We start from the raw sequence: 23,718 nt of genomic DNA on the forward strand, positions 1-23,718 counted from the left end.
TTGATCTATGACATAAAACACACCAGTTATAACCCGCTTGTGATTTTTTAAACCTTTATTGTGTCTTAAAAACAGCAGTTGCTAACAAGTTGCTAAAAGGGACTACTTCCTTTGGCGGGGACTTTAGACGTCATCATGACAAACAGGACATTTGGACAGCATTTCTCATGAAAATGTGGATAAGTATTCATACACAGCGCAGATCATAATCAGCGAGCATGTTTTTAAATAAAGTTTGAGGAAGCTTGGTGGTATTGACGTTGATCCGCGACCATGGTGTGCTGTAGTCCGTTTATAGCCTACTGTTAGCTTTTTATATCTGACGACTTTATTTAGGCTTCAAAATGTATAAATGTTGTGTTAACTTGTAAAGATTATCTTGATAGACAAAACGTTTAAGTGTCATAACCCTTTGTTAAACACAGAGCTTATTTTTTGCGATTTTCCAAAAGTCTATGGGAAAAATGCATTGGCTTTCGATCGAGGGAACCCGTGCGCCGCTAACTTCCGGGTTGGCCTACAAAAACATGTCATCTCTGAGGTAGTCTATGGTGGGCGAGATCTTCTTGGTTACAAACATTCTTCCAAATATCTTCCTTTGTGTACAGCATAAAAAAGAAATTTATACATGTTTGAAACTACTTAAGGGTGAAAAAATGATGACAGAATTTTCATTTTTGGGTGAACTATCCCTTTAATTCGTACGCACCTGAACGCGGGATACCGGAACGCAAGCACAGGCGAAAAAGTTTTGACTTCCGCTGCGCACCAAAGTTGAAACTCCGTGAGCTGTGAATTTAAGTTTGAGAGAGTAAATGAAATTACATTACAATTGCAATACAACGGACGGTCTCCACCCAGAAACCTTTAAGATTAATTTTGTTTATCAGTAAATTAACAAAAGGAAAACACGCTGAAGTAAAGTAACAACACAATAAAATGGTCAAACGTTCTCACCTCCAGCGCACTAATGGTGAGTAAGCCTTTTTATTTGTCAGTTGATGATCAAAAGCTTTTTTTTTATATATGTGCTGATGTGAGTATTTGAGTTTATATTATATATACTTTCCCTTAAAACATTGGCTTACTTAAAAATAAAGTAGGTCTTCATAAACAATAGACACTTATAGAAATAGAAATAGGCAGTTTAGCAATACAATGTAGTTGACATCACAAAACAACACATAAAAACAAAACAGAATAATTGTTAGGGCTGCTAACATTGATTATGGCAAAAATCATAATCATCATTTTTTTGGACAATATTGAAATCACGATTATTTAACATGATATTAGTGGGCGATATGATTAAAATCTTATTTCACAATATGAGTCATTTTAAATATCAGTGAAGTTTCACAATTTTCGATACTTAACTAATGTAAGAAAAAGGTCCTCAATACAATTACACGAGACAAGTAAACAGTCAGCATATAACAAGAACAAAGAACCTAATTACAAACAAAATGGAAATACAACGGAACGAAAATACAAATTAAATAAACAGTGTTTTACGTTTTCAGGAAGATGTAGCCTACTAACAGTGGTATTCAGATATTTTCAGATATACAAAAAAATTGAATAATCACATGTAAAATAACACTGCATAGGCTTACTGTACACATTAAATATAGATTAATCCTTATTAAAGCTACTTAAGTTATTCAGTCAAGATCAGTGAGTGATTTGCCTTTATCATTTGTTTGATTATCATTAATGACAGACTGCAGCAGGTAGCTGTCACTTTAAGAGCTAATGCACAGATCCAATATAACTAAATACTCTCTAAAAAGGCATTTTGACATTTTTGTGTGTACGCATTTAGGCGCTTATCCGAAGCCCATTTGCTTATCCGCGTTCGGCTCCAACTCGGAGCGCATTTACACAGAAAGCCGCCTGGGGAACAGTGTTTCTTTTGCATCTTAATGTGCTTTTAATAACACTGTTTAATATCAAATTCGTCCCGCAGTTTAGCAACAGTAGACTGCATTTTACAGCTAACTTATTTGGCTGATTTGGATGTTAAAGTTTGGGTTTTAGGGAGGAACGAAAGCACACCGCTGTGAAGGAAAGGATGGTGCGCTGGACGCAATGTGGCAGCGGCACAATAATCATTTCACCTTGATTATCTTGTTTTCATAATCGTTGGAAGCCAAAATCAAAAATCAATTATGATTAAATGCACAGCCCTATATTGCAGTATTAGTGAAAAAATGTACAAGTATGTAAACGTGTATCCTTTGTACAAAATTTACATCATGATAAAAGTATAAAATCATGATGATCTGCAATATGTAATAGAAAAAATCTAAACAATCTTATTTTACATTTGAAGTTTTACATATCCATGAGATAGAGGCCTTGGATTTGTATTAAAACATCAGAAATACACATTTGGTCCTTTGTACAATTTTCTGTGCAAAACCAAGGCTAACAAAACTTGTACAAAGAAAAGAGTCTTTAAAGGGGACCTATTATGCTTTTTTTCAATTTATCTTTAGTGTGCAATATAAATGTTTGTGCATTTAAACAGTCTGCAAAGTTACAAAGTCCATGCCAAAGGGAATTAATCGCTCCCACAGAAAACACCTGCCTGAAATGTCTCCTTTGTAGTCCTGCTATTATTTTTGTGCTGTAAGTACATCACCATGTAACACATTTGCGTAATGCCCAGCTGCTGGCTAATTTGACTCGCCATCAAACAAAGGTTTTATAAGGCCAGGAGGAATTTATCACTTCGTTTTCACTGTGTGAGAGGGGAAAACATCATTAGATGGACTTACAAAGGCAGAGGAATTGAAGAATCAGTGTTTAAAATGAATTTTTAACATTACATTTGTCTCACATGCTCCAAGCGGTAGACCAATACAGCAGATTGGGGCCGGCTGAACAATCAGAGCAGACTGGGCTTTCCGAAAGGCAGGTTTTAAAGAAACTAAAACTAAAACAGAGCATTCAGACAGAGGGTGAAAACCGTAACCGAAAAAAAACATTTAGGCCCCGTTTACACCAGTGCGTTTTCGTTTTAAATCGCATAAATATTGATATGGTTACCCCTTGTTGTTTACACTACTCCAACGTTTTAGACCCTCGAAAACGGAGACTTTCGAAAACGCCAGGGTTGCGTTTCAGTGTAAACGGACCAAAACGGAGATGATGGCATGGCTGCCCACTTTCGCTCTGCATATCCTTGACGACTGTATAAACAATAACATGGAGACAGAACTGCAATCTTTCCTGGCTTTGTTGTCATTTTTAGCAGCCATTGTGCAGTTAAACTCTGATTTATTATTTTTTTAATACTGCTGCTACCTACATGCGCAAGAGGCAACTGTTTACACTTGTACGCGCATACCCAGTGTGTATGAACGGTCATGTGACATTCGTTTTTGGTCATGTAGTGTAGACGGAGATTGTTTCTGAAACCCTGTGGAAACGCCAGTGTAGACGAGGATCATTTTCAGTGTAAACTAGCCCTTAATCTTGTAAATTTATTCTAGTAGACCCCCTAAACAAAATTATAAACCTGTAAATAAGCATAATAGGGACCCTTTAGGAATACAAATTGAAATCAGGTGTATCTGGGTCTTGTAAAAGTCAGCTGGTGTAGGCAGTCCTTATATGGCACAGTCATCTTGAGGGGAGAGGCTGAAGGCGGAGCTCCGAAGGAGATCCAAACAGTTGACAAGGATGAGGGAGCCAGTGATGTGTCTCCAGCGCTTGGTGATGGGGTTCTTCATTTTGTCCAATCCAGTGTGAAGTTCCTGAATCACATCCCTGTAACTGTCCCCAATCCGGGCTGCCCATGTGACCAGGAAGTCATAGGCAGGTTTCCACATGGCCTTAGTGAGAGAAGAAAAAAAAAGTAAAGATTCATGTGAGTTTGTCATATAAACCTGCATGCACTTGACATTCAAGCGCCCTAAATTTAGTTCCCAGAAAAGACTGTCTACCCGATCTGTATGGTCTCCATTAGAGTGAATGTGTGCAAATATTCTAAGCCAGTAAAACAAAGAGCAAGAGGAAGCTCATAATCTCATCAGTTGTCAGTAGAACATTTAGGTTCCTCTTCTGAGCTGGATGCAAACACTATAATCATGACATGTATGTTTCCTGTAATCTGTACTCAAAACCCAGTTTTAAACTTTACATATGTCAACTACTCCCTCATACCAATCTCTTTTAATTATTTGACATCTGTAATGTCAAATTTTTTTCAACCTGATCTCATGAGAAAATTACAAGGTGGTGATTTGGTACAGGGGTGGAGCCAGGGGTGGCCGTGGCCACCCTTGGCCTAAGCTTAGCCACCCCTTTGGCCACCTCGCTCACAACTGCTGTTTCTGTCTAATTTTTTTTTCTTAACAAGAATTGCGTTTATTTAAACGCAGAACCGTCTCTTTAAGACCACAAAAAACGGGAGACGTTTCAGACACACCCTCCAACTTCGCCTCAGTGCCAGGCGCAAGTCAAACGCACACGGAAAGGATACAGGTGCCGAATGAGCTTCAGCAGAACAGCAGTGAACGGCGAACATTATAGATTACATCAGTGTTTCTCAACTGGTGGGTTGCAAGACCGTTTTGAGTGGGTCGCAATGTGTGCAGTCAAAGAAACAACGACACCAAACGTAATACTCTGTTTTTCTGTTTTATAAAGTACAAACAAAAATGTATCGCATTTAAATGCATAAAATAATTAATTTTACATTCTGGCATTTATGTGAGAGAGTTCATTGATCATACATAAAATTCAATGAAGGTTGAATAAGCTTTTTACTACAGTATGTAGTTATCTGCATGTCTCATCCATAAAGACGCAACAATGGAGAACAAGCTATTGAGGGTTTGAGAACCAAAACAAGCTGACTGAACAAGTTGAAATTTAGCTATAGTGTGAGCCCCTTCATTAATATGCCTGCAGGTGAGGAAATTTTTTTTTTTTAATGATCATATTGATCAATGATCAACTGTATTCAGCTGTGTTGTAGGCACAGTCCAGTACATTATAGTCAGACTTATTTTTATGTTGAAATAATGAAGATTTCTGTGCCACTGGTTGCTGGTCCCTGCCTGCCCACCCCTATGAAAAAATCCTGGCTCGGCCACTGATTTGGTATGAATTTAGTGTGATTTGTATGAAAACAAGATTTTTAGGAAAAAAACACAGTAAGCATGAAGACCCTAAGCACACCCCGTCAGTGGGGTGTAAGCAGACTGTATAAAAACGCATGAATAAGATCATAGGAATTAGCTACAAATTCTGCAAAATGTAAAACAGTTATGAATTGCCATGAGATTGTGCTGTCTTGTGGGATATATTGTGCCTCCCTATTTAATGTCACTCTGTATGAGAGTCTATCAGCACCAGCACAGAATAACAGAGCTTCCCCATTCCAAAATCACCATTCATGACTTGTCATTAATCAAACATGCTCTTAAAGCTGTACTCCTCATTCAACTTGTCTTTTAGTTGATAGTCAGCCAGTTTTAAAAGAATATTTCACTCAAAAAATTACTCAACCTCATATTGTTAGTGGGTTAAATTACTTTCTTTCTTCTGTGTAGTATAAAAGGAAATGTTAGGCAGAATGACAGTCTCAGTCATCATACACTTTCAATGCAAGAAAAAAATCCCCTAAACATCTTGTTGGGTACCACTGAAAAAATTAATTCATACGGGTTTGGAACAATGATAGTGAGTAATAATAAAATGATGACAGAATGTTCAGAAAAGAGGTTAAGTGAAAACTCTGAGTATGTTAACCCTGAAATGAGGGAAACTCTGGGTTTTCCGTTTCAGAATGGGAGGTATGTCAAACCCGAGAAAGCAGGGTAAGTCAAGCCTGTTTCTAAAAGAGAGGTAACTTATACTTAGAGTCAGTTACCATGGTAACTTACTCTGTGAACCTAACCTGGTCGGCAGCAGGTTTTTTTTCGGTAAACCCAGAGTTTCCTTCGGTCTCCTCCCCCTTTTTTAAAGTCCAAGTGATGTTTAAATAGTTTATTCATTCATTCATTCATTCACGCTGCAAAAATGCTTTTCTTACTGAGTATTTTTTGTCCTATTTCAAGGACAAATATCTAAAAATTCTTAAATCAAGATGGATTTTCTGTATAAGAAAATGATACAAGATATTTAGTCTTGTTTCCTGGGGGGATCTAAATTAAGTGCATTTTACTTAAGTAAAATGATCAATATCTGCCAGTGTGGTAATAAAAATAATTTTAATGCAAACGGAAAACAAGATTATTCGGAGTGTCTATTACTAAGTGCAAATTTACAGTAGCCCCGCCCACCACTGTCATACAAGGTTAAAAACAATGGAAATGATTGATGGCTTCAGTGGTGTAGGCAGTAGCGTGTTGGGCTTGGAGAGTTAACTTGTGATGCAATTGACTGGGTTCGAATCTGACTTCTGCCGAGCTCCCTTTTCCCATTACATATCACATCAGAAAGGCATTTATTTTCAATAAAAATGAAGAAAATGTTCTAAAAGTGAAAGTAAATTGCCTAATGAGTGTTTAATAATGATAAAATCATTCACACTCTGTTATTATTGCATCCTGTTAAAGTACAACAATACTGAGGTGCAAATAGTATGTATCTGCCAGTATAAAATATAAATAGGATCTAATTACTATTTACACTTATTGCAAAGAACTGCTACTTTTAGACAACATAAATAGAACATAATTTGCAAAATAAAAAAAAATGCACTTAAATTATTATTATTTTTTTCTTTTTTTTTTGCATGTGGGATACCATGAAAATGAATTTTAGTTCAGTAACTTACCGTTCTGCCAGCTTTCACCTTTGATATTATAACAGTGATAAGAATTAAACTTGCATTGACTCAATTCAGCTGTTCTGAAACAGGAAAAACAGAGTTGCCCATTTCAGGGTCAACTCAGAGTTTTAACTGTTAAAGTTTTAACTCAGAGTTGGTTCAACCTCCTTATTGAAACGGGCCCCAGGATTTTGAGCTTTCTGAGTTTGAACTTTTTGAATTTTACCTCGCTGTCCAGTTGTCCCCTGCTGTCCCTGTGTGGAGCTTCATATGCTTCCATCTGCTGCCGGGACACTTTGGCCAGTCTCTCAGCAAGCTCCCTCCAGCGTCCCGCCACCTCCACCGCTGTGGTCAACAGAACAAAGTCCATGACCAGCCGTGCCACCAGGCCCTGACAGTCCATCTTCAGAAGAGCCTGAATGACAGATACAGAAATGTATAAAATTTGATACCAATTTTTTTTTTTTTTTTTTTTAAATCTCTATTGGTAGATACTGGCTATATATTGGCTTACAATTAGAGATGCACTGATACTAAATTTCTCTGCCGATACCGATAGCCAATTATTCAGAATGATATCAGCCATGCCCATACCAATAGTTTGGTTTTTCTTAAGGAAAAAAAAAAAATCTCTCCAAAATAATGTTGCAAACTATACAGGGAACGATCTCATTTGGTACACTACAATATAAGAGGTTACAATTAACAACAGAGGTATTATATTCAGCTGCTTTTTATTTTTGGATATAATAATAACACTCAAATAAAAACTAAAATGTTTGTATAAAAGGTAGTTTTAATAAGCACTTTGTTGTCTTCATGGCAAATTTACACAAACACATAATTAACAGTAAATAAGCTCCTTTCTAGTGTTATATATATATACACACACATAGATAGCTAAGGAACTGTGAATATTGGAAAACATTCCTGAGGTAAATGTGACGTGATGTGAGATATTGTTCACAAGCTGTTTTATTGACGTCTTTCCGCGGTTGAAACACAGAAAAAGTGATTACATGAGACATGATACATTCTGGTAAGTTGTACTATATCTTTCAACATACCTTTGATGTTCATGCATGTTTTTCGAGATATAACTTGTATTGAAGAGGAAGAAAAGACTCGCGCTCTGCGCTGCCGCCTGAACTGAGGCATTACAGCGATCTGATACGACACGTCACATTTAAGAGCATCAAAACGCCATTCATTGTTTTAATTTCATTATAAAATGGACAGAATTTGAAAACTAAAACTTTTATTCTTATCAGGATGGGATGGGAGGCGCTACAAATAATATGTGATGTAGATAAAAATCATATTGTATATTTAATTGTGCATTCTAATTTTTTTTTTTTTAACCTTTAGATAACTTTTGCAATTGCTTAAAGTTATAATTTCACAACGGTGTTATAGGAATCACTCAAAAATGAATATTCTGTCATCATTTATTCACCCTCATGTTGTTCCAAACCTGTATGGTTTCTTTATTATGTGGAACACAAAATAAGTTATTTTGAAGAACTGTTTTTATTTATACAGTTAAAGTCAGTGGGGTCCAAAACCACACTGGACCCTCCTTGTATGGACAAAAAAAAGAGAGATATTTTTCAAAATATGTTCTTTTATTCTTACTGGTTTGGAACAACATGAGGGTGAGTACATGATTACAAAATCTGTTGTCTTTCTTAAGCAAATTTTAAAAGGAATATCCATATCCATACATTTTAATATTGTAAATTGTCTTGTAACATTTAAAATGGTTTATATTAGTTTTCAGTTACGAATTTTAACATTGACCATTTATTGGTTATTAGCTGTACCATAAAAATAATTATCGGTATATATCAGTATCGGCCAGAATATGCTCAAAATATCATGCCCAAATAAGGTGTGAAGAATCCAAAATCCAAAATTATGACATTGAATCTATATGCAAATATTTGACACTGAATCTATATGCAAATATTTGACACAGTAAAAGCTTTTGAATCAAACTAAAATTTGTAGTTTGTGTAGTTGTGTTATCTGCTTTCATAATCTCACACGATGTCTTCTGCTATTTAAAAAAAAGTGTTTTTTTTCCCTATGTTGTTGCTAAGTAAAGCCTGTTCTAAATAAGCAACCTTCACCAAGAGTCCACAGCAACACAAACCACAAAACTGAGATAGTGTTAGTGTTTTTCTAAGCACCGCCTCAGAAGTTCTGGACCAATCAAGAGCTCAAGTCATCATTCAGGGCGCTTTGATAAATGTAGCGATATGCAGGAAGCGACGTGCATGAGCACAATATAATGAGAGTGACTCCAGGCCCCTTGGACAAGGGAAATGTTAGGGAGGAATATCCGGCCGTTCTGTTGGCAAAGTATTCTTTCTTATTAACGTGACCTTCTTTTCTCCCTGAGAGTTTGTCTTGACATTTAAAAAACTGAATAAGGACTTACATTCACCGTGCCTTGTGAATATATGACATTGACTGATCTACAAAATGTTTGAAACTGTTATCTGATGATGATGACGTGACATTTATACTTTGTTAGTGCTTTATTTATACAACAAAGAAAAGAATCAGTCTTTCTACTAGTGCCATCAGTGAATGTAATTCAGCATTTGAACATGAATTTGTCAAAAGTGCAGGTGTTCTTCGTATACTCAAATATGTTCTCATGGACAGACACGCAACAGCAGCAAGTGTTTTAAAGTTACACGCCCTGAACCCACTAATCTCTGATTCTAGTTCCATGGCTTGGAATGTTTGGAATGACAGGAAGTCTGCTCAGAGGGGGAGGAACACGGAGCTGATGCCCCAGAAGACCTGTTTGGCTCCAAACAGAGCAATGAGATAGCAGGAGTCTTGGAGGGTTTCCATCTTCTCAAAGATGGTAGTTCTACAAACAGACAGGAATGTATGTTTTTGACTTGTACATTCAGTCAGTGCTAAAAAGGGAGATAAATTTATGTGATCGGTACAGTCTTCACTCCTCTCCTGTATACTACAAGCAGTGACTTTGCCACTCACTGTCTGAATGCAAGTGAAATAGAAAGCGTATTGTGTGTGAATGTATCACACTGTGTACACACTGATTGTGTGCATTAGCCAAAGAAAGATAAGGCCTTTCATGTGCACCTGTTTCCTGAGGTGTCTCACCTCTGACCCCTGTCACTGGCAGGAACTTATTAAAGTAAACCCTCCAGAGACACAGTAGTAACAGAAAGCCAAACAAAATATGCTGCTCAGGATTTTAACTGTCACAGAATCTAGAAACAAATGTTAATTCCTCAAAAATTACAAGAATGTCAAGTGTGGAAAACGTGTTCTCACGCAGTGAAACAGAGCAGGTTACTTTTGATATGAAACAAAGTCTCAAATTTCAAAATTTGTCATTTTTAAAGAAATGTAAACAATAAATACCGTTTTGTGGCTCTTTAATGTGTCGATGTGCTGTAGTGCCTAAGTTCAAGCGGCTCGTGAACCGATCATCTCTTCCTACTAGTTCATTTATAGCATCAAATAAACATGAATGAACATCATAAGGAATGTTGTTTCAATCGCAGAAAGACGTCGGTACACACCATTTTTCAAGTTCAAGTCCACCGACGTTAATCTGCTAACTCCTCTGACTCTTTTGTCGGACAATATGGCGGATTCGGCGTTATGATTGGTTAGATCGCCTGTCAATCAAACTCCTGGCGAAGGGTCAATTCACACATAAAATAATAATAATAAAACAAACAATTAATGGCAGACAGGAGGCTTTTAAATGTAGGTTCATTAATTACTAAACATGTTTGTGACAAAATCAACAAAAGCAAATGTGCAAAAATGAAAAGTAAAAAATGTTTCAGTCCTGTTTCCAGACTTTCCTCAGTACTCTGAGCCTTTTGTCTCCATGATTTATTCGTTTATTTTTGTTGTGGAGATTCTTTGTTACTAATAATACATTGATTCAAACTACCCACTACCCAGTGAACCTAGCTAATTTTGGCACAGAACAAGTTCATTTTTATATTAATGTTCTGGCAAATTTAAACAGTTATAAAGATGTATTGTTATTTTTACCTAAGAAGTCTGTGGAAATACACATATTGAGAATTGTGTAGCATATTGGAGCACATACTTGCAGTGAATTCAAGCTAAAAAACTTGAATCCGTATACGTTCACTCCAATTAACAGGTATTGTTAGCGTCATGATATACCACTTGACCTACTACAGGAATTTAATTATACTGTATATTATTACACACAAAGCCTGTCTGAGCAAATCAAGATATTTGATCAGTGCAGAGATTCTTTAAATTCATAAAACATAACATGTGAATTAGTTAGCATGCTCGTACATTTGCTTAGCTTTGATTTAACATTGCACGTACACTAGACATAATCACTGCAGATTAATAAGACAGATGAGAACAAAATTACTTAAATGCTTTCAGAACATTTCTCTTTTGACTTCCTGAATCTGATTTTATGACATTACTCTTACTATATATTTCCTCTTGCCTGTCCCTTTTGATTTATTTTTATATAAGCTGACCATTCTGTCTTCTTGTTTATGAACTATTGTCAGAAATTTCAGACTGTTTATACAGAACCACTTTTCTGCTCAAACAATAGGCTAAGGGAAATGGGAGGACACTGAGGAATCAAAGACTTAAAAAAAAGTTCAGAGACATTCACATGTTCTTCTGAAGCATGTCTGTACATTCATCTGGTCTTAAATAAAGCCCAGGCTGGAGAATATGCAAGGAAATAGCATTACAACTAGAACTTTTACTGATTAAAATGGAATTGCAAAGTTCTGGAGTTGAAAAGCTGTTCAATCGTAATGTCAATTTATAGGCAACCCGAAAGACTAATTCACCACGGCTTCCTTTGGGAATTTTTAATGGGTTTCAAAATTCACATTTGACTGTGTGTAATTTATTTTGTAGAACAAAACAGGAAAGTCTCTTCATAAAATGTTAACCACAGACCACATTTTATTTATAAATAAAAAAGCCCTAGAAATTCCAGAGGCAAATCTGTTGCTCTAAAATGCAAATTCTTCTCTATGCAGAATAGTAGTTTATTAAAATGTGCAGAGAATTACAGTTGCATGTCTGTTAGCATCTCCTGGCAATAGATTTGTAGGTGTGGAGGGGTTGTGTAGTTTAGGGCGCCTCTCAGTCCACATTTGATGCTTCTGTGTAGATGCGAACAATAAGAAAGGAAACATCTGCATAACTAAGACTCTTCAACACGTTCACATCTTCCGGCATTTTCACTCACAGGTCTGTTGTCACGTTTTATATGGTCACAGATGACCCTTCCAAATTGTAGTTTATGAAGAACATTTCTATGTATCTGACATTCATTTAGCCAGCTTCACTACAGATGAAGCTCTTAAACTGATTTCGTCAAAGGGACGTGCTATATGATAATGTACAGTTGGTACGGAAAGTTTTCAGACCCCCTTAAATTTTTCACTCTTTGTTATATTGTAGCCATTTGCTAAAATCATTTAAGTTCATTTTTTTTCCTCATTAATGTACACACAGCACCCCATATTGACAGAAAAACACAGAATTGTTGACATTTTTGCAGATTTATTAAAAAAGAAAAACTGAATTATCACATGGTCCTAAGTATTCAGACCCTTTGCTGTGACACTCATATATTTAACTCAGGTGCTGTCCATTTGTTCTGATCATCCTTGAGATGGTTCTACACCTTCATTTGAGTCCAGCTGTGTTTGATTATACTGATTGGACTTGATTAGGAAAGCCACACACCTGTCTATATAAGACCTTACAGCTCACAGTGCATGTCAGAGCAAATGAGAATCATGAGGTCAAAGGAACTGCCTGAAGAGCTCAGAGACAGAATTGTGACAAGGCACAGATCTGGCCAAGGTTACAAAAAAATTTCTGCTGCACTTAAGGTTCCTAAGAGCACAGTGGCCTCCATAATCCTTAAATGGAAGACGTTTGGGACGACCAGAACCCTTCCTAGAGCTGGAAGTCCAGCCAAACTGAGCTATCGGGGGAGAAGAGCCTTGGTGAGAGAGGTAAAGAAGAACCCAAAGATCACTGTGGCTGAGCTCCAGAGATGCAGTCGGGAGATGGGAGAAAGTTGTAGAAAGTCAACCATCACTGCAGCCCTCCACCAGTCGGGGCTTTATGGCAGAGTGGCCCGACGGAAGCCTCTCCTCAGTGCAAGACACATGAAAGCCTGCATGGAGTTTGCTAAAGATGGTGAGAAATAAGATTCTCTGGTCTGATGAGACCAAGATAGAACTTTTTGGCCTTAATTCTAAGCGGGATGTGTGGAGAAAACCAGGCACTGCTCATCACCTGTCCAATACAGTCCCAACAGTGAAGCATGGTGGTGGCAGCATCATGCTGTGGGGGTGTTTTTCAGCTGCAGGGACAGGACGACTGGTTGCAATCGAGGGAAAGATGAATGCGGCCAAGTACAGGGATATCCTGGACGAAAACCTTCTCCAGAGTGCTCAGGACCTCAGGCTGGGCCGAAGGTTTACCTTCCAACAAGACAATGACCCTAAGCACACAGCTAAAATAATGAAGGAGTGGCTTCACAACAACTCCATGACTGTTCTTGAATGGCCCAGCCAGAGCCCTGACTTAAACCCAATTGAGCATCTCTGGAGAGACCTAAAAAAGGCTGTCCACCAACGTTTACCATCCAACCTGACAGAACTGGAGAGGATCTGCAAGGAGGAATGGCAGAGGATCCCCAAATCCAGGTGTGAAAAACTTGTTGCATCTTTCCCAAAAAGACTCATGACTGTATTAGATCAAAAGGGTGCTTCTACTAAATACTGAGCAAAGGGTCTGAATACTTAGGACCATGTGATATTTCAGTTTTTCTTTTTTAATAAATCTGCAAAAATGTCAACAATTCTGTGTTTTTCTGTCAATATAGGGTGCTGTGTGTACATTAATGAGGAAAAAAAATGAACTTAAATGATTTTAGCAAATGGCTGCAATACAACAAAGAGTGAAAAATTTAAGGGGGTCTGAATACTTTCCGTACCCACTGTATATTGCCAATATCGTAATTTTAATCTGACTACAAATGTGATGTTTTGAGCAGATGTTTCAGCTCATTGTTATTTCAGTTGAGCCGCAGCATTAACTAAAGCGTGTCATGCGCAGGCTTTATATAATTTGTTTCTGCATGTTGATATCAGATACGGAATTCTTTTTAAGTCTTGTGCATTTCGCATTTCATTTTCTTTTACATTTGCACATAATTTGAAAGTTTAAAACTATTTAAACTTTATATATTTTTTTTTTCTTGTTTTGCAAAATTATTGTTAGACGATTTGGTGTGTTTCTGACTACTTTCAAAATTGGTTTGAGTGATTGAATCACAAAAAATATGCATACATATGGCAGCCAATGTGAACGTTAAAGGAAAAAGTGTGTAATTTCTGGCAGTGTTTACACTCTTCAGGAAGTCAACTTACAAATATTTAACAAACACAGTAGTAAAGACTTGTCAGAATAAGCATTGTAATCGTTGTTGAAGCAATAACACATTTGTGTGAAACACAGCATTAAAGGATTAGTTCACTTTCAAATGAAAAATACCCCAAGCTTTTCTTACCCGCAAGCCATCCTAGGTGTATATGACTTTCTTCTTTCTGATAAACACTGTCTGAGATATTTTAATAAATATCCTGATGCATCTGAGCTTTATAATGGCAGTGAACAGGGGTCACGAGTATGAGTACTCCAGACAGCTACGGGGGGTTAATAAAGGCCTTCTGAAGCGAAGCGTTTGTGTTAAAAAGATATCCGTATTTAGCAAGTTATGAAGTAAAATACTGTATCTAACTTCCACCAGACCGCCTTCCGTATTCAAGTTACGAAGAACGTGTAAACTGGCGTCTCCTCAGTTACACTTTTTCCCGTAAGTTGAATAGGAAAGGCGTAGGACGTAGCGTATAAGCTTTTTGAACTGCAAGAGATTTATACTTTCTTTGTAAGTTGAATAGAGAAGGCGGTCTGGCGGAAGCTAGATATTTCACTTCATAACTTGTTAAATATGTACTTTTTTTTTTTTTTTTATACAAACGCATCACTTCGCTTCAGAAGGACTTTATTAACCCCCCGGAGCCGTGTGCGTTTATGATGGATGGATGTGGATGTAAGCTTTCTTCAGCTCATACTCGTGACCCCTGTTCACTACCATTATAAAGCTCGGATGCGTCAGGATATTTATTAATATTTCTCCGATTGTGTTCATCCGAAAGAAGAAAGTCATATACACATAGGATGGCTTGAAAGTGAGTAAAGCTTGGGCTAATTTTCATTTGAAAGTGAACTAATTTAATGAGAAGGCCGCTGGGACTGTTGTAGGCAAGGCAAAAGTCTTTCTTATGCATTTTTTATATTAATATACACTGTGATCCAAATTATCATGCAAGTGACATATCAGTAGGATTTTAGGACAATAAATATTCAGATTTTAGTTTTACAAAAAAAGTTTGTTTGTTTTATTTTTTCATATACTATAAAAAAAAAAAAAAAACCCATAAAAATAGGGCAGAATGTACTGTATTTAATTGAATTATTTTGAATTTTGAACTTTGAGTATTGTGTTTTAGGGTTAACGGAAATGTCCTTAAAATTACTGTCCTGGTAATTTTCTGCCAGTACATTATCCGTTTTTTTTTTGTTTTGTTTTTTTGTTTTTTGTTTTTTTTAAATAGAATTTCTTTTTACAGTAGCTTTTTAGATAACTGGTATCAATCTCAGGCAGGTTTATTAAGTAGTTTGCCAGGTCTTCCCCATATTGCATAAGAACTGTGCCTTGCTTAATAATGTGGAACAACATCTTTAAGTAGGTTTTCCATACCTAAGACCTAAGACCTGGCAAACTACTTAAACCTGTCTGAGATTGACACCAGTTATCTAAAAAGCTATTGGAAATAAAACAAACACTTTCTTTGAAAAACTAAAATCTGAATGTTTGTTCAGAAATCCTACTGATATGTCACTTGCACAACATTTTGGAACACAGTTTACAGAGCAGATTTATATTTAAAAGTGTGTTTGTAATACAAGTAGTTAAAATGCAACTTGATATTTCCTTAGGAAACATCCTGCTTTATGTTCCTGTTGACACACGTTTTCACATCAGGCTTTATTGCACAGTGGCACGAAGAAGTTGGGACCGGTGATAACCAGAGAAACCTGCATCTTAGCACATTCTCCACCATTGTAATATAGACAAATGAGAGATATAATGTGAGGTTTTTCATTCAATTTATTTAGAAATGGTTGCTAAATTGATCATATGTTATTGGGTGGGTAGCTGGTGGTATTCTGCAAATAAGGTGGTGCTTTAAAATGTTTAATAGCAAACTCTTAAGTGTTTGTGACGAATGTGAGTAATATTATGAAATATTTATTTGACTGGCTCTGGTAAGAACTACAGAAATTCTATATTATTCATAGCTTAATTAATACAAATCTCTTCATTTACAAAACTGAACAGTGTAGAATAAATCCTTCAGTCACACCATCAAGGTCAATTGAATGCAGATTCATCAAGTTTTTATAATTTTCAGTAATGGAATAAATTTTTCCATTACTGAAAATTGGAATATTCTATTTTTTAGGTTGTTTCTATTACTATCATAGTTGACTTTCAGACTTTCGACTTAACATTCAAAAACCTTACTCTTCTCTTGATTCTCTTTGCAGTTGCTAACCTTATAAATAATAAATGAATTAAAGTGTAAAGAAAAATTAAAATGATGTATTTTTTTTATTTATTTTGAAAAATATTATAAAATTTTTATATTCACCACTTATCAGTTATTGCCCAGTACATGGGGAAAAATGATCAGCCTGTCAGTTTCAAGAAGACCTCAAGTAAATTAATAAAACATGTTTTATACAATTAGTATGCTTAGTTTCTATGAAGGTGCTCTCAGTACACACTCAAGTTTAGCTGAAAGATCTACTTCCATGTCAACGCTTACCTTCATGAGTTCCTTCTGGAAAGACTTCCTCTCTTTGCATTCAGCTGAGTTGCAGTCTTCCTTAAGCTTCTCAAGAACAGAAGCCACTTTTTCAGGCTCACTCTCTGGCTCTGTCCGACAGAAATGCGCCAGAGGCAGATTGACGTAGCCCAAAGCATCAGCAAACGCTCTCCAGCTCGCCACGTTCTCCATCAATATCGTTCGCACTGATGCATAGATGTACGTCAGGCACATGCAGGGCTTCAGGATCTGCTCTAAAAGGGCTGTAGTCATAAGATCAGACCCTTTGAAATTAACAGGTTTCACTTTTCCCATGATTAGAATGTTTTTGGCATGCACCAAGCCAATTCTTCCATGGTAGTATCCGATGTACCACTCTTTGGTCCATAGATGTCCTTTAAATTTAATTTTTTCCTCACTCAAAAGAGCTATTACGTCACCTTTAAGATACTCTAGTAAATACATGCTTTTGGACTGTCTTATAACAGTTTTCAGCAACTTAGCAAATTTTAGGTTTTTGACTAGTCTGTCCTGAAACACAGGGTACTTTGTGGTCGCCGCAAGAGGAGACAGTACAATTTTGTTCACTTCCTTTTTCTTTAGGAAGCGCCTTTGAACGGAGCTGCTTGTGCTTGTTTTTGGTAGTGGGGTTGGCGTCTGAACACAAAACTGGGCAAGGATACAGTCCTTATCATCCTTGACTTGAATTCGCAAAGTAAAATCTAAAATGTCAGTAGAATCCCGGGCTGCAATCATGTAGATGAGACGGGCCACTTTGCCGAGTTTGATCTGAAAACCCCTCATGGTTCTTGCCTGTTCATTGGCTTTTACTTCAAAATTGGACATGTTTGAATACACGCCAACTTGAAGGTCTTGAGGTTTTGTTAGTACAAACTGATGCTTTCCCCAGAGCTGAAGGACAACAGGTGGAGTAGACTGTGAGTGCTTTTTTACGTCACTCACTAGCAACGTCTTCGGGGCGCAGTCGTGGCCAAAAACGGCCACCACTGTCTTGAAGGATGGGTGGATGTGTTTTGGCCCGTATACCCCAAGAGTGACCTTTTTTACGACATGTTCCCACACCGTGTTGTATGGGGCCACAGTTTGTGCTTGGGCAACCACAGAGACATACATGCAAGGTTCTAAATTGTCCAGAGTCACTTGAACTGTGTCTCCATACATGTATACATGTGGAATCGGGACGTATGGTCCTTCTTTCCAGTCGCTTCTTACGCACACCACCTCTGCAGTTTTGCGGCTCTCTATCTTCACTACAACAGACACCTTCATCTCTAAAGTGACTGGGGTCTTGGTTTCCATGTTACTGAGTTTTACTTCTACCACTGGACTTACAGTAGTACATCTATCATTGTTGAGCTCCAATGGTGGATCCAGAAGGGCCTTCAGCGATATCTGTTGAGTCTCACCCGGTGCAACATGGCCCTCAGGGATATGTATGCTGATACTGGTATTTGGTAGCTGCACGGCTCCACCAGAACTGTCCAGGTTGCACACAATGTTGGTCTCTATTGGCTGGGTTTGCCCCCAACCTGGATTTTGTCCAATGGAGTCCAGGTCGTGGCAGGATCGTGTAAATTTGCGGTGATTTAGCCATGCCGTTTTGAAATCATCTCTACTTTGAAAATGCTCCGGTTTAGGTGACTTCATGCCACCAAAAAAACTCAAGGAGCCTTGATTCCCATCAGACAAGGACTGCAGGACAGACAGTTCTGACATGCTGTAGCAGCGCTTGCTCCTAAAAAATGGATCATCTCGGCGAAGATTTCGAGCCATTCCTGAGCCGGGACTGAAATTGTATGCGTCAAATAGCCCACTTTCAAAGCCATTAATATTAACAGTGCTGCTGGTGGTTGAGATGGGAAGTGAGGGGTTATCAAAACACAAAGCATTTGCTGAATTATGCTTGTTGTTTTGGTCAGAGGTGTCTTGCACCGTGCCATTTAGGAAAGGGTTAGTTGACATCCGTTTATTAACAAAAGGGTTTTCATTTCTAGATTCTGTGGTTTTGGAGGACTCCTTCCACTCCCCTGAGATGTCCATTTCTTTCACTCCCTCAGAAGTGTCACCAAGGCTGTCAATCATACCGCTATCACTGAACGAGGAGTCTCGATAATTGATTGGGTGGACATAGGCTGCTGGGATGTATCCCATTTCTTTACTGTTGTGTGCATACCACCACTCTCCACCCGATGTGTCTATAACATAAAGACAGTCTCCCTTTGAGAACTTAAGAGTGGTAAAGTTGGACGGACAGTAATCCTTAATGGCAATCACTTCCCTGACTGCTCCAAATGAGGTAACATCCAGTCGTAAGGCACTAGGGGAAGGCGCTGTAAAAAAAAAAAAAAAAAATGAAATTAATGAAATTAAAAATAAAGTTAACAGTACTTTGATTGTGAGGTGAAAATAAGAAAACAAACCTTTAACATCTGAAAGGGTGGCCTCTGACACTCCTTCACTGAGATCGATAAGTGCGCCCTCAGATCTACAGCGAGGGAGCACAGTGTTGTTGTTCGCTGATCGAATGCGATGGGCAGCCATGGTGAGTTTCACTACTGAACTCCAACTCTTGTCCCAAGCTTTTCTTCACATGTTTCGGTTTCAGACTGAGAGATCAAAAGCCTTCCATAATATCTGTATCAAAGCAATATAAGGGCATTATGAATTTGCTTTTTTATTTCTCCTGAATATATTCTTTAAGGAAATTTGATGTTGTTTGCACAATAACACCACTAGAAATGAATTAGGAATTCAAGAAAATTAAAGGTGGATTCAGTATTATTTCAAATACACTTTTTGGAAGTTAGTCGGGCCGATACCAACAACAAACGTGTAACCAAACGGCATTGGGGGGCGTATGACGGTCGAGAAGAGAGAACAAGCAAGAGGGAGATTTGAAAATAAAATAAAAAAACTACAGAACGAGAGATGGGACACAATACAAAAGAGCTCAAAAGAATATCACTGCAATGAAGGTTTATGACTGGGCAAGCACTTCAGGACCCACTTTTATATTAGAAAAGCTTTCCAGCGCTGGAGAGAGCTAAGCAGGAAGGCCTGAAAACAGACGCGGAGGCTGCTTTGATTCCTTATCATGTGAGTAACACTGGGTTTTGATTGTCTAGAGCTGCTGTGCTGTTGGCGATTAACAATAAACTCTTGTTTGCATTTACTCTTGTGTACTGTACGTTCATTTTTTGTGCTTCCTTGACGTTCGTTCATCATCTGCGCTTTATTTTTCGCGAAGCGTTTTGTTGCGCGTCAGCTGTGATGAACAGACATCCACTCGCATTGCGTGTGTAACAGTGGCCAGATAGTGAGAGTTTTGCAGTTAAACTGCTGCACACTGACGACCGCTAGAGAACGAGGTGTTTAGCGTCTTTGGTAGTGCATTCGCCTCGCATGCCAGCAGTGATCGGGCCGGGGTTTGAGGCCGACTCGGAGCAGGGTGGTTAGTATTGGAGTGTGAGTTTGGGAGCAATGAAGAGAGGGGTGGGTTTGTTTGGGTTGATTTCAAATATCAACAGTGTTCAACAACAAATTTGAGAAACTGCATACAGCACCTTTAAGAGGATAAATTGTAACAATTTCATAATAATTACAAAATATTTGAGAAATAAAGATTTGCTAAAGAACTAATATTATTATACTGATTTTGTGACAGTCCTTTTCTGATTAAGAAGTGCAATCAGAACAGATCAGAACAATTCATCTAAGGAGAATTTAAAAAAAATAAATACACGCAGTTAACTGTGATAACTATAATTTTTTTTCCTAGTATTATTAATCACAGCAAGATTAGCCATTATAGAGCAAATCCTACAATTATTTTCATATTGGTCAATCAGGCATGTATATATAAGGCAAATTTCAGTTTCATTTCCTTGTTCCATTTATTATCCTAAGCCTAAGAGAGCTCACATTTGCCACTACATGTCTTGAAGTGAGGCTAATAAGAGCAGAAATATTTCTTCTTGTTCAGACATGTCTACCTTTTTCGTGACATCCTCTTAAAAACAAACAGAGAATAAAAGGCCCTAGTCTCTATGAAAGTTCACACAGTCAATTGCTTCTATAGCCTGAAATCAAAGGCACTACATTTCTTTCCTTTTTTTTTTTTTTTTTTTTTTAATTTTTACTATTATACTTGCAATGACTTATGTTGTCCAATGTTTGCTTCAAATATTGCGCAAAGCGATTGAATTATTCATAAATAAATAGAAGTTCCATCTGAGCTGCTTTAAGTGCACAGTATGCAAGCTTAAGGATCAAACAACGCTTGCTTTTAGTAATCAAAACTAGGATAGTGTTTGAGTGGAACTCGGCATCCTCTTAAGTCTGATCATGAACTATAAAGGCTCTCCAGCAATACACATCAGTGGTTTCCATGGCTACAACCTTGGGAAAGAAAGCACACACAGTGAAGCGCCTTTAGAGAAAATGCCCAGCTGTAGCCTACTGGGAATGTCTCACATTTATCAGTCTGACATATTATGAAACTACTAACTGTATTGCAATCCAGCAGATTATCACTCCAACAAATGTGGCTGGACTCAATATTTCAATATGTTTAAAACTAGAAGGTCTCCACAAAGCCTCAGTTAGTAAAAGCAAATTCACTCAATGAGGGTTACAGTTTTATATGTTATATAGTAAGACAATTCATAAATACATAATATAAGCAGCAAATATGGCCTTAAGTACATTATCAGCAAATGGAGAGCAGTTGTGCTTCAGAAAAACAGAGGAAATGCTTGTGAAATAAGCATTTCCCAAAACTTACTTGGTACAACTTTCACATTTTAGTGAACCAACACCTTCAGGGTAAGTTAGGACATACCAGTCTTAACTTCTTAAAATCTCAGTGCTTGCTAAATTAAGGGGATAGTTCACCCAAAAATGAAAATTCTGTCATTAATTACTCAGCCTCATGTCGTTCCAAACCCGTAAGACTTTCGTACAACTTGAAAACACAAATGTAGTTCTTTTTGATGAAATCTTAGAGATTTCGGTCCCTCCAAAGACTGCCTTTGCAACTGACACTTTGACGCTTCAAAGTTCATAAAGAGATCGGAAAACTAATCCATATGAATCAAAATTTTCTGAAGAGACTTAATCGCTTTTTAATTTAGGCTTTTACTCACATATAAACCATAACCAGCGGACATAAACAGAAGCTCAACTGTAATTGGGTAAGGGTAAGTAATTAATGACAGAATTTTCATTTTATGATGAACTAACCCTTTAATTTTTACTGTAATGGACATTTATATCATTGGCTATTTTCAAAACTGAACTTACAAACCTGCAGATTTTGAGACACGACTGCTGTTTATTGGTGACATTGCAATATAGCCTACAATGTTATTAATTTGTACAACTATATTAATTTGTAATGTTTTATCCAGTGCAGATTAAATAAATTAAAAACGTTTTTACAAGTATTTGGTACATTCCAGGCAGAGCTCAAAACAGAGTTCAAAACAGTATGTTTATCTGTTCCCATATATCTCAAAATATGTATGTAGATGACTTTTGAGGAGAAATGGGGGGAAAAGTAATGTTCAGACTGTTAAATTAAACATTAATGCTGCAGAGCTAGAATATATTATTTAAGAGGAGCTCCTTAGTAGTTTGACATGAGTGGATTCCTGGAGGTTTGACTCGACTTCTGATACTAATAAAATTTGCATCCGTTACAGTTGCACTGATCAGTCGAAAGATATGGCGCAAAAGAAAACGTTCTGACACTTCTCAAGTTATTGCCCAGTTTTTTAGGACTACGTGCAAGTATAAACTCTCAAACAGGGAGTTCAGATTCTTTATGTAAGATAAAAGACGGTTGATGGGTGTACCTCAGACAAGTTGAAACGGATTGTGAAATCTTAAGAAACGGATGAGGGCATTCAGTAGACCTACACATTCACACAGTGTCTAACACGACGGAAAAAAATCATAAACTTGATCTGAAGTGTCAGAAACAGCAGTTGTGAGTTCCGCTGCAAGTTCAGAAAGGAAAGTTGTATCTCAATGGTAGATAGAGACGCAAACAGCAATGAAACACTAATCGATGAAAACTCCGATTAAGAAATAAAGGCCAAATATATTATATAAATGTATAAATACTACTTACTTTACTGCAGATGAAGTGCAGTCTCTTGTGGACCGTTATGTGCGGCTGCCGTGAGCGCGCGCCTCATCAGTCTCGAGCGCTTCGCTGTACAGCAGGAGAAGCTGCGTGACGTCATTAGCCAGGAGGAGTCCCGGTTTGTGCCTAAATTCGACTCCCTGCGAAAATATTACCCCCCTCGTTGAAGCCGCTACCTGATTGCCTATTCCTAACCCCATCCCCATCCCCACACCTAATCCTAAACCTACCTATACTGGGGACTTGGAGAGGGAATAATCTGGTGGGGGTCAGAATTTGGCACAACACCTGAAAAAAATAAGGTCAAACCCTTTGACTCTTGGCAGCTTTTTAACTGCTTTTTTTTTATTATTATTGCGCTAAGGTATATACCTCATTATTCCATAGCTATAGTGTAAATTTAAATATTTAATTGTAGTTTTATATTCGGCTATTGGCTATTTCACTCTTGAGGATGACATAGTATTGGATTAAATTGCCCTTCAAATTCTGCTCGTTGGTTAATAGTTAATCTGATTTTATTTTAAGAAGACCTCATGTAGTGCCCTAGTTCCGTGAGCTTTCTAAATTTTCACCGCATTTTTAATACACTGCCAGTCACTAAAAAAGTTGCGACATTGAAATGAATCAACTCATCAAGTTCAACCCTTTTGGGGACTGTGTGTAAATATCTGGCGTCACCTGGTGGACATGTAGCATATAGCAATTCGGTTTGTGCCTTATCGTCTTATCTCAAATGTAATCTGTAAACTAAAATTGTT

General features: G+C 37.5%; 1 protein-coding gene across 1 annotated transcript; it reads right to left on the bottom strand.

The window, feature by feature from the left end:
* Positions 1 to 938: 938 nt before the first annotated feature.
* sh3bp4 (SH3-domain binding protein 4) lies at positions 939 to 23,070 on the bottom strand. The gene is made up of 5 exons (XM_051906344.1): positions 22,943 to 23,070; positions 19,230 to 19,443; positions 16,789 to 19,139; positions 7,017 to 7,205; positions 939 to 3,842 (listed from the first exon to the last, which is right to left on the bottom strand). The coding sequence occupies exons 2-5, from the start codon at positions 19,348 to 19,350 to the stop codon at positions 3,618 to 3,620; spliced, it is 2,886 nt and encodes a 961-aa protein (XP_051762304.1). The 5' UTR covers positions 19,351 to 19,443; positions 22,943 to 23,070; the 3' UTR covers positions 939 to 3,617.
* Between the last annotated feature and the right edge of the window lie 648 nt (positions 23,071 to 23,718).

Source organism: Ctenopharyngodon idella, chromosome 9 (assembly GCF_019924925.1).
Source record: "Ctenopharyngodon idella isolate HZGC_01 chromosome 9, HZGC01, whole genome shotgun sequence".
Taxonomy (NCBI): Eukaryota; Metazoa; Chordata; class Actinopteri; order Cypriniformes; family Xenocyprididae; genus Ctenopharyngodon; species Ctenopharyngodon idella.

What these genes read in the sequence shown, in the direction of transcription:
- sh3bp4 (XM_051906344.1), bottom strand. Translation starts at nt 19,350, where the DNA reads ATGGCTGCCCATCGCATTCGATCAGCGAACAACAACACTGTGCTCCCT. An exon ending in TCCAGAAGGAACTCATGAAG is followed by an intron (nt 7,206 to 16,788) that starts GTAAGCGTTGAC and finishes TCTGTCATTCAG; the next exon opens with GCTCTTCTGAAGATGGACTG. An exon ending in GGGGACAACTGGACAGCGAG is followed by an intron (nt 3,843 to 7,016) that starts GTAAAATTCAAA and finishes TCTCTCACTAAG; the next exon opens with GCCATGTGGAAACCTGCCTA.